Source organism: Prosopis cineraria, unplaced genomic scaffold (genome assembly GCF_029017545.1).
Source record: "Prosopis cineraria cultivar Desert tree isolate PC_DT_omini unplaced genomic scaffold, ASM2901754v1 PC11, whole genome shotgun sequence".
Lineage (NCBI taxonomy): Eukaryota > Viridiplantae > Streptophyta > Magnoliopsida > Fabales > Fabaceae > Prosopis > Prosopis cineraria.
In genome coordinates this window covers 5,329,360-5,341,492 of record NW_026555342.1, presented here as the reverse complement: position 1 = coordinate 5,341,492, position 12,133 = coordinate 5,329,360, and the positions used below count along the sequence as shown (strand labels likewise).

Sequence of the window (12,133 nt, the reverse complement as noted above, 5' to 3'; positions counted from 1 at the left end):
TTATTAGGGCAAATCACAATGTGAGGATCTAGGAAAAATATTTATTTCAAACAAAAACAAAATAATTTTGAAATTTCTGTGCAAAAAATTTAAATGTAATTAAAATTTATTGTAAAAAGATAAAATTATCTCTCATATTTATATATATACATACTTTTTTTAACAACAACATCTTGTTCAAGAAAAATTAATCTCATTTTTATTTTAATAATAATCAATTTTTTCATCAATAACTTTAAAAAATTAATTTGATAATGAAGATGAACATGTGTTTTGAACATAGAAAAAAAGTGAAGAGAAACACGTAGGCACACTAAATTCACCATGTTATTTGTAATTTGTTTAATTAAAATATTTTAAGTAATTTAAATAAAATATTTTGTAATATTTTTTATTAATTTTATTTTTATAATAAAATGCACATTTAATTTTTTGCTTTTTCTCTCTATATTATTATTAATATTAGAATTAATTTATATTAATATTATCTAAATATTATATTTTTATTAGATAGATCATAAATAATGTAGTTCATCCTATCTACCTAAATATTTTTTTCAATAGTTAATTCATTTATTGATAACTCTAAAATATCAACTCAATGATGGGGAGGAAGTGTTGCGATTTGATAAGTAAATTTTGCATTTAAGAAAAATAAGTCTTATTTTTATTTTAATAATAATTAAATTTTTAATTACAACAACTATATCTATATATATGTTATGTGGGATAATTTTATTTTTTTACAATAAATTTTAATTTTAAGTCCCCTAATCCTACATAATTATCGGAACCTTGTTTGCAATAAATATTCTTTCAGGGTCCACTATTGTGATTTTCCCATCATTATCATTCTTCATTCTTAAACAGCATGTTTTCATTGTAATCTTTCCCTTTTCTGATTTTATCTGGTTTTTAATTCTTCTTCTCTTTTCCTCTCAATTCATGCTTTCTTTTCCCTTTGTATATGAATCGTAATAATACTGACACAGACCCCAACAAAGATTAGTATCATCCTGTCTCATCTTGGCTCATATCTGCTTTTAGCTATTTGGCATTTCTCATTCTCTATTCTTCTGGCTTCTATCTTCCTTCCGGTCTCTCTCTCTCTCTCTCTCTCTCTCCTCCTCTTTTTGTTTATTCGTCATTTTCTGCATTTTTCACCTTCTTCCTCCTCTTCTCTTTCTGGTCGTGCATTTTTCACAAAGGGTACGATACAATCGATAAAGAAACGGGTCCTATGTGATTTGTGGTTGCAGAGCACATTTATCAGACATAACGCATCCTTCTCTGTCTTCAGATCGGGGGGAAAATGCGTTTTTCTTTCTATTCTCACAAATCAGTGTAAGAGCCATAGATTCGCTGCTTCTCCCTCCCTCTTCTTGTTGAATCTCCTGCTTCGAATTTCCCCACACCCAACATTTCTGTTATTTCCTTCCATAAATAAAGTGGGTTTTCTTTTCTTGTTCTGAAAAGTTTGTTTCTTGGGTTGGGTTTTTCTTTGTATCAGTGGCCTCTCAGAATAATCTGTGCGGGTGCTAAAGGGACGCGTTGCTTTTTGTCGAGAAAGCGACACCAGCGAAGGCATCTCGGCTCTTTCTGTCTTCCCAGCTTTGCCTTCTTGCCGACAACAAATTTTAGGGGTTCTTGAAAGTTGTGATTTTGGGGTTTGAGTAGAAATGATGGCTGTCAGAAACGTTGTGCTGGTGCTGCTTTGTATAACTGTTGTTGCTCCGATTGTTCTCTACACTGATCGTCTTGGTAACTTCAAGTCACCTTCCGGTGAGTTTACCTTAGATCTCTTGTGTCTCAGTGCCCATCCTGAACTTCCTAGACCCTTGCATTTGTCTAATTCGTGGTTTCTGTGTTCTTTTTAATGCGATGTGCAGCCAAGCAAGAGTTTATTGATGAAGTCACTGCTTTCGTAAGTGATATCTTTGGGAGAATTCGACTCTATGTTTTCAGTGAAGATATCTTTAAATTTCTGATTTTTTTAATTATTTTTTCCAGGCTCACAGTGCTGGAAACTCTGGCCATTTAAATCTGCTACCTCAGGTAAAGATTCACGTTTTCCTTTGAAAGATTTTTCCCCTTTCAACTGGTGAAAATTTTTCTGACATTTCTCATTTTGCTAGCAGGAAACTTCAACAATTCTTCAAGAACCAATTGGGGTTGTGTATACTGAGGGTTCAACCAACACCAAGACATCTCCCCGAGGTATATTGTTTGGGATTATTCTGTTGCTCATTAAGTTTATCCTTTCGTTTATTGTATATTTCTATCTAGTTTTTTTTTTTTTGTATTTATTTATTCTGATCTAGTTGTCTCGTTGACGTAGAATTGCAACTGGTTGAATCAAGAGAACATGTATCTGCCAGGGTTTTGTCAACTACAAATGAGGAGAAGCAAGGTAAAATGGAGAATCCCATAAGAAAGGTGACAGATGGAATCAATCAAGAAACTAAAGCCGATGCAGGTGGTGAAAATGTAAATGGTGAAGCTGCATTAGATGACAATGACATCAGAGCATCTCAAAACATTGTAAGTAATGATACATTATCCTTTTGATTTTTCTGTATTTGATATAACTTGTATCATATGCCACTGCCGCTGCATGTTTACAGGATATTATTCTGTATTTTACATCTCCGCTAGAAAAATTTTCAAGGCTAATGGTCTTGTTTAAACATTAGAAAAATTGATGTCTACAGGCAGGTTATGCATCGTCTTTCAAATATAGTATTCAATGTCTAGTATACTTTATTGGTTCTTTGTCTTGAGTTAGTCATATTTGGATTATTAGATCTGACTTTCTGCATTGGTAGCTCTGGCATAACTCATTTTTAATTGCAATTTGAAACTTTGTTCATTGTATTAATGTGGATGTTCTTTTGGTCAAGTTTTGTTGTTGAGCATGTTATCTGTGTTTTCTCTGCTAAAGAAGGTAAGTTTTAAACTAAAAGCTAAGCTAACTGATAAGTCTTATTTTTTACTCTGTTGGATCTCCACCAGTGGGATGCCCGCGTTCTTTTAATTCCTGCATCATATATCCATTGCCATAAAAAATAACATTACTCATCTTCTTGCCTACTCCCCTACCAGTTTAGCAGGGAAAGGGAACAAATAACTTGCTAATATGGTGTTGACATGTTACTTATCTACACTCGGGAATTCAATTTGCAGCCTTTCTGAGAAATTACCTTAATTAAGTGAAGGAAAATTAACTTCAATGCAGGATGTGATTTTCTTACTGCATTTGGTGCACCTTCCTTCAGGTTACTAAGCAAGAGGAACAGACAACTGGAACTTCTAGTGAAGTTTCCCGTAGAATGCACAGATCATCTGAAACCAATAAGCAGAATGATCAAGCACCACCAGATGCTCGGGTTAGGCAACTGAAAGATCAGCTTGTGAGGGCAAGGGTTTATCTTTCCCTTCCTTCAGTAAAAAACAATCCCCACCTTACTCGGGAACTTCGTTTACGGGTTAAGGAAGTTTCACGAACACTAGGGGATGCAAGCAAAGATTCTGACTTACCTAAGAAGTAAGAGATCCTTTATGAATGCTGCTATACCTCTCAGTACAATGTCCATTTATGCTATTTTTCAGTTTTTCATTTCCTCTTTCAAGTCTTTTCTGCAGATGCAAATGCATACATCATAAATAGTTTGTTTTTCATTTTATTAGGTTCTAAGTTATTTTTATTATATTAATGCAGTGCAAATGAGAGAATGAAGGCCATGGAGCAATCGTTGATGAAAGGAAGCCAAATTCAAGATGATTGTGCTGCTGTTGTGAAGAAACTTCGTGCTATGATCCACTCAACAGAGGAGCAGCTTCGTGCGCACAAGAAACAGGCCTTGTTCTTAACACAGTTGACAGCAAAAACACTACCTAAAGGTCTTCATTGTCTTCCACTGCGCCTTACGACTGAGTATTATTCATTGAATTCTTCTCAGCAAGAGTTTCCAAATCAAGAGAAGTTAGAAGACCCTGAACTATTCCATTATGCAATATTCTCGGATAATATATTGGCAACAGCTGTTGTTGTGAATTCAACTGTTTCCAATGCTAAGGTATTCATTTTTGCTTTGAAAAATTTCCTTGACATCTTTTCGGTTGCCAAAAAATTGTGAAAATCAAAAGAGAATGTATTAATGCTGCACAAGGATGTAAATGTTTTTAAACAATTGTTTCCATTTCAGTTTGGCTCAAGTTAGTGGAGAACTAAAAAGTTAAAATATTGCCACTTCTATTTCTGATTGGCATTATATTATGATAATGTTTATTTAAATATTTTTGCAGCACCCATCAAAACATGTTATCCACATTGTTACCGATAGGCTCAATTATGCAGCAATGAGAATGTGGTTTTTGGCAAATCCACCAGGCAGAGCAACCATTCAAGTGCAGAACATTGAAGAATTTACATGGTTGAATGCAAGTTACAGTCCTGTTCTGAAGCAGCTAGGTTCTCCGTCTATGATAGATTATTACTTTAGGGCTCATCGGGCTAGTTCTGATTCAAACCTCAAGTTTCGAAACCCAAAGTATTTATCTATCTTGAACCACCTCCGGTTCTACCTGCCTGAGATCTTTCCAAAGCTCAACAAAGTATTGTTTTTGGATGATGATATAGTTGTGCAGAAGGATCTGAGTGGTCTTTGGTCAATTGATTTGAAGGGCAATGTAAACGGTGCTGTAGAAACTTGTGGAGAAAGTTTCCATCGCTTTGATCGCTACCTCAATTTCTCTAATCCTCTTATTGCAAAGAATTTTGATCCTCGTGCTTGTGGATGGGCATATGGTATGAATGTTTTTGATTTAGCTGAATGGAAGAGGCAAAATATCACAGAGGTGTATCACAACTGGCAGAAACTGGTAAGTGGTAGTATTTTACATGTCTGAAAAGTATTCCTGATATGACTGATGGTCACATGAAAATTGGTAGCTCAAAACTTGTACAACAGTAACATAAATCTAATATCTTGTATTTCTTTGACAAAAATAATTCTAACTGTTATTCTGTAAATATGATCGTGATAATACATTTTTGGGTGCCGATGAGCTCATAACACATGAACATGATATTAGCCATAGCTCGATGCCCATGGAACATGGATGCACTACTGTTCTTCTCAACTTCCTGAGTCTGGTTTAGAAGTATCGATTTGAATCTTCTCAAGCAACGTGACAATCATACTAAAAGATTGATAGGCACAAGTTTTCTTTTTGTATATTTTGTTATTATTGAACTATTTCGTGTTTATCTCTTGCCTCAATTGAATGTCACATTACTTGGGGTGATCATAATCTGTGAAGTACACTTGTATGCATTTTGTAGAGCCTTATTATAAGAATGAACTTTGATATTAGTCCATCCAATATGTTCAAGAATGATACTCCTGACTTGTTGTCTTGTTAATTTTTAAAGCTGAATATCTGCTGATTTTTCTTGTCAAAACTGTCATGCAGAATCATGACAGACAACTGTGGAAGTTAGGAACACTTCCACCTGGTCTCATAACATTCTGGAACCGCACTTTCCCACTGAGCCGAGGCTGGCATATCTTGGGTCTTGGCTACAACCCCAATGTCAACCAAAGAGAGATTGAGAAGTCGGCTGTTATACATTACAATGGGAACATGAAACCGTGGCTGGAGATTAGCATTGCTAAGTACAGAAATTACTGGTCGAAGTATGTAAGCTATGATCATTTATACTTGAGAGAATGCAACATCAATCCATAGATGAGTCTCTTGGTACGTTTAAGTTTTCTTAGCATTAGCTTTGATGATGCAATTCCATCTCTGCAGGGTTACTATTTTTGTTTTTGAAGGCTCGAAATTCTTTTGTATACGCTTTCCTGTCTTTTTTGTTTGTTGATTTGGGCAGAGAAGAATCAGTTCCAAATTAGATAGTCAATTCGCAGTTCTTGATCCCATGCCTGCGGAGACAGACCATCAAACTGTATTTGTAAATGAAATGAAGAGGCTAGCTTTTTTTTTTTCCCGGTGGTTTCCTTTCATATTCTCATCTTTCTCCCCACTTGTTTAACCATTTTTGGTTGGACACAACTCAAGGTTCGTCTTCCAAAAATGGCGTGATTATGAATTTGCTGCTGTTAACTTCTTTTGTTTGCCTTCAGTATTGTAAAGGATGATTTCTTTTCAATTTCACTCTTTCAAGGTTTTTGCTCATCATATAGTCACACAATTACTACCCTTGCTTTTCTCATCCAAGATCTTTGATCTTGCATAACTTTTGACTGTATAATAAATCTAGAAAATGTAATTTGGTTGGACAATAGGGTATAGTTAGCTGCACCGACAAGTTAGAACTCACAGATGGTGGGTTCTACCTCTTAACTTTATCAGTACCAGCTGTTTCTGGCTTTTCCCTTGTTTTTGATGCTGAAGGATTTGAACTGGCCCCACTTGTGCCTTGTGAGGTATGAGCTACCACCTCACCACTCAGGTCATGGTTTGCTGGGTGAATATGGGAAGTTGAATTGTTTAAAGTAAGGATAAGAAAACAAGGCTAGATGGAGATAGACAGTGGAAGGTGGGAAAGGAAAAAGAAAAGCATGCTTGTAAATTGATTATGGTAGGAGTAAAGTTGGGAGATGTATCATTTCCCATAATAAAATGCTGTTGGAGGTGGGTCCCATGGACAGCTATTTGCCTGCAAGCACTTGCATGGATATGCGTATGATAATAACTAATAAAAATCCACCACAACCACAGGTAGGTTCCTGTGATCACGTGGTGGAACCCATTGTCCCTTTGTTATTATAATGTAGTACTCTGAAAAAATGAAAAAAGAAAAACAAAAACAACGGGCTGACAACGGTAGCAGGAGGATTCATTGTTGGTAAATAATTTCCGGTGCTACATGCAGGAGTTCATTGAGGGGTTTGATTTGGTTCTATGTAAGATTTTAAGTTAATTGTCCATCATATTTATTATTTTTCCCTCAAACTGTTCTTATAATCAGTTTCTTGTATACGTTGTTAATAATATTTCAATGTAAACAAATAAAAGGAGAGGTATTCTAGCAAAATTAGAACTCAATTTTTTTTTTAATACAACGGAAGTAAAACATTTAATAACTATTTTCCGAAACAACCTTTTTGATTGGTTTAGTTAGTTTTGGAGGGAAGAAATGAAGAGGAAGAAAGATGGAAGAATCAGTTGCAGGTTTTTTATAATATAATTAAATACTACGAGGTCAATTTAGTTATATTGATTTGTTAATAGGCATTCTAGTATTTAATTGTGTTGTAAGAAACTTAGACATAATTCTTCCATGAAAGAACCAAGAGTGGAAGAGACAAGTTTAATTTTTGAAAATGATGATGAATGCTTCATTAAATTTGGGCGATCAAAATCATCCTTAACCTTAAATTAGCTGTAGGAAGGGACAAGAGTTTAAGGAAATTGTTAAGGTTAATGATAATATTGATAATAAATGGGCAAACTCATACATATAAATATGTGGGGACACGTACAAAGCACGGGAGAGTGCGAGGGTGAGTTCGGCTTTTTGGGGTTGGGAGCTGTGTTCACATGGGGCGTTGATCATGATGAGTAAATGGGAGTGAGTCACAACTCACAAGACAAAAGCTAAAGTTCTTTATTTCCCCTATTGGCTCTTCTCATGGGCCGACACTAACGTTTACTTTTCCTCGCTGCTCACGGATCTTACCTCCTAATCATGCTCTTGCCCCGCGCCCTCTCTCCCTCTGTCACGTCATTTTTTAATCTTTGAAATTTTATTTGCCTCTTTCAACATTTTTGGAGAACTATTCGTTGCTTTCTTGGGCCCACAGTGAAAGAAGGCTCAGTGGCAAAAAAATGAGAAAAAAGGATAGTGACAGAAGACTCAGCCATATCATGAAAGAGGTATTGGCTTGTCAGGTGGGAATGCAAGTGGATACAGTAGAATGGACTAATTTTTTATAATATGGTAAATTAAGGTTTTAATTTTCTTAATCTACATTTAACACCCGACGGTGCATTGAACATAATTTCTTTCAATAGAAAGATACATGTGGGTAAAAAAGGAAAAAAAGAAAAGAAAAGAATTGCCATACCTTTAGTTCAATTACATGAATGTCATGCTAATTGTCAACTCATATATAAATACTCCTTCTTGACCACAATAAGAACATCTCTGAAACCTTATTTGATCCAAACTGAGGTATTAAATAATTTTTATATTTATTTTTTTAACTATACTCCTACTTCATTTATTATTTTTTTTGAGAAAATCATACATTAAAATTTTAATTACTATTATATAAATATTTAATGAGGGTATAAATAGATTGCCAAAAAAAAAGAGGGTATAAATAAAAAGATGTAGACATTTTTAAAAATTTAATGTTTTAATTAATATTATTTGTAAAACGTGAATTAATTAGTTATAACTTATATTGTAATTTGGATGGAATATCTCTTGAAATATATTTTGAGTTTGAAGGCAAGTTCTAACCCTAAGTTCATGAGACCCAACTTATCTAAATTCCTAATTGACAACATGTTACAACAAATTATGTAATCCTTGTTACAAATCTTTGGGTGTTTTATCCGGATTCATGCCTTCATGAATGAACATCTAGACGTCTCTACTCTTCATGAATCAACATTTCAACGATAACTAACTAGTTTGGTTGTACTCGTAGCCCATAGGCATAGGTTTTCCCCAAGGCAAATCACCATCCTTAATTCAAGATCTTGAACTTGCCTGTTGTCAATTTGAGGTGAATTTATCACACAGTTTGAACGAAGCAACATCTCTTACTAAACAACTAGAGTAGACCAAGGAAACAAAGGAATGAGTGCCTCACTTTTACTCTAATCTAACAAGGAACAAGATCTATACCCTCGATTTTTTTTGGTCTTCATAAAGGCAAAAATATCATTTCACATCTTTTAAAAAAAAATTTCCTAGATAAATCAAAAATTCGTTATATGGTTTCTTAAAAATCTATACCTCCCATTTGCTTCCAAAAGTTACACTTTAGTCCATTTTTAAATACCGTTAGGAATATTCTATTTAAGATTCTAAAAAACTTTATTATATCAATTAAAATGTGTGAAAAATTTAAAATTATTAATCTGCCCTCATAATCTAATATATCCTCTCTTCTCATATTTTAAAAAATAGCACCACAAAAGAAATACTAAATGAATAGCAAGTAGATGTTCCATATATATACACAATATTTGTGTTCCACAAAATTTAAAAAGCATGCTTGAAAGATAAAATAGTTGTAGGTTAAATATATTTTTAGTCATTTAATTGTACATAATGTTCATTTTAGTTCTTTAATTTCATGAAGTGTTTTTCAATTCTTTAACCCTAATATCATTTTTTCATTACAAACAATTTATATATCAAACTTTAAATATTAACAAAATATTTTTAAATGTTGACACATTAAGTTTAATTTTTTTAAATAATAATATTTTATATAAAATATAATTATTTGAAACTAACAATGTTTCATAGTTAAAGGGCTAAAAAAATACTTTATAAAATTAAAGATCAAATTAACACATTATATAAAATTAGAGAATTAAAATTATACTTTAACCATAGTTATATATCAATCGGTTTCGTAACATTAACCCCTCAACACTTTTTTATTTAAAAAACTAATCGTTTTGCATTTGCATTTCTATTGTTTCTTCATTTATAATTTTTTTTAATTTCTTTTAAACTTAATTTCAGATCAACACCGACACTTTGCATAGCCGACACTTCTAACCAAATGAATGAGATATGTGAAAGGGAAAGTGATGTGGTCGTTGGGATTAAGAGATTTGTTATAATAATTTTATCAAAAACTTCTTATAATTTAAGGTAAAAATCTTTGTCCTTATTAGCTCATGACAAATTAACAAGTATTTTAATTTAATATGACCTAACTTGTTTAGGTATTATTATTTTATTAAATATCTATCCATTAGAACCGTTAGTTGGATTGGATGCATTGGATGCTTCTCGCCACTTGTTGTTGGAGCCTTCGTACGTAATTGTGAAGAAAATGCGAAAAAGGGGAACCAAGTATTAAGCAACCAACCACTATATATATATGGTTAATAAAAACCGTGATGCATAAAATATATATATATATATATATATATTTTAAATTACTTCGCCTTATTTTTAGGATATTACATTTGAAGATGTTACATTATGATTTTAATACAACTAGCAATTTCGAATATAGTGTCATCAACTAATTTAGCTTTAACTTTAAGCATTATCTAGCCTAAATATAACGTACTTAAAATTGGGATGGTTATTAAATTTTTCACAAAAATAGTTGATGAATTAATGACTAAAACTGTAATCAAAATATTCTATTAAATTGATCAAAATATTAATTCAATTGGTTGTGGTGGAATCGACTTGATTTTTAATACTAGCTGAATAAATTTCCCTTAATGTTTTTTTTAAATGTTATGTCCAAAGTTTGTATCCTGGACTTTTTTTAAGGTTGATTCTTACAATCAACTATTATGGGTGAAGTTACACTAATTTTAATAACTGATTAAGTTAGATGAGTGATCAAGCCAATTTTTAGCACTTCGGTTTTATGACATTTTCTTCATGAAATTTATAAATGAAACAAAAAAAAAACAGTGAATTAGTGACACTAAATAATAAATTCAGGTGAGTTTTGTACATTACATATTATTTAATTAATAAGCGATCCTATTTTGCGCTAATGAAATGCTTGGTTCTACTCCTACGCTTCTCTTAGACTAATTCACACCATTATAACTTGAATGATGTAAATTTTGGAGTTCATAAAATTTTGATTTTTTATCTTAAAGATTGATTATCTAATAAAAATAAAAAATATTTTCATCGAGTACTTATTGTCTTTTTTTTAGTAAAGTACTTTCTGTCCTTAACATTAAAGCAATCCACATAAAAATAATAAAATTTATTTTTAAATCATAGTTAAACAACTTAGATTGTATTGAAAAACAATTATTCTTAAAATAACAATCCATATTAATAAATAAAAAAATTTTTGCAGAGAAAAAAGAACATAAAAAAGTTAGGAATATAGTTTTATTTTGAAAAATAACTCGAAAGTGCTCCCCAAAGAATGTAAATATAAAAAAAATCTCATAAAATCATAAAATTATTTTAAATTCTTGTATCCTTTATTGAAGTTGTCAAGGTTATTAATAGAATTTTTCAGTTGACAATTAAACATAAAGACTTCACAATAATCTAATATAACTGATAATTTCAGTAAAAGACGCAGGTTTTTATGTATTTAAATTACATTCCTGTATAAAATTTCATTGTAATTTTTTCTTTTCTTTTTGCCTTTTTCCCTTCCTCTGCTGAGCCTTAGAATTGAAGGATACAGTGGGGTTACTGTTGCGGACAGGCTGTCCTTGTCCCTTCTGGGACTTTTTGTTACTTGAAGAATCAACACAAGTCCAAATTAAATCAATAAACAATTAAGAAATTAAAAGAAAAAAATAAATAAATATGAAAGGCAAGTCTCTAGTAATCTATTAAGCCACATGACATTATTGACTAATTATGACCTCTCCGCCAATCCATCATCATTATTCATCTCCACCGTCTCTCTGTTTTTTTTTTTAATTTTAAATTCCCATATATAATATGTTACATAAGAAGGAATAATCTCAAACTCTTCTATATTCTTTATATATACGTGTGTGTATAACTCTTCCAGATTTAGAATTTTATGCCTAATATAAGAAAAATGAACAATTTAACTATTTATTATTCTGAACTTAATTTCCTTTTTAACATTTAGGAAAAGCACAAACGGGACAACTAAATGTCACCATGCTTCGATCTGGATATTAGCACCCAAATAAGCAGATGACTATCCATAATTTATGAATTGTTCAACACTTCAACTCCCTATAAATTTTATACTACATACACTATTTCAAAGATATTATTTGTTTATAATTTTTATTTTATGTATTAAAACTAATTAAAACTAATATCATAACTATCAGTCAATATAAAATATAAAATATTAAAAAATTGTATTGTTTAAAAATTAAAACTATGAACAATGTTATTCAAAATTATATAAAGTATAATTTATTTCTTAGA

The 12,133-nt window shown here is 31.9% G+C and overlaps 1 protein-coding gene across 2 annotated transcripts; it reads left to right on the top strand.

The window, feature by feature from the left end:
* Positions 1-1,010: 1,010 nt before the first annotated feature.
* Positions 1,011-6,011, top strand: LOC129286009 (probable galacturonosyltransferase 4). 2 transcript variants are annotated; one of them, XM_054922046.1, is made up of 10 exons: positions 1,011-1,344; positions 1,511-1,782; positions 1,890-1,924; positions 2,011-2,055; positions 2,136-2,217; positions 2,339-2,541; positions 3,276-3,544; positions 3,719-4,076; positions 4,306-4,881; positions 5,476-6,011. In XM_054922046.1, exons 2-10 carry the CDS (start codon positions 1,680-1,682, stop codon positions 5,749-5,751), a joined length of 1,947 nt encoding a protein of 648 aa, XP_054778021.1. In that variant the 5' UTR covers positions 1,011-1,344; positions 1,511-1,679; the 3' UTR covers positions 5,752-6,011. The 2 variants fall into 2 exon arrangements, with proteins under 2 accessions (XP_054778021.1, XP_054778022.1); XM_054922047.1 differs by having other exon boundaries at positions 1,016-1,344; positions 2,139-2,217.
* The last annotated feature ends 6,122 nt before the right edge of the window (positions 6,012-12,133 follow it).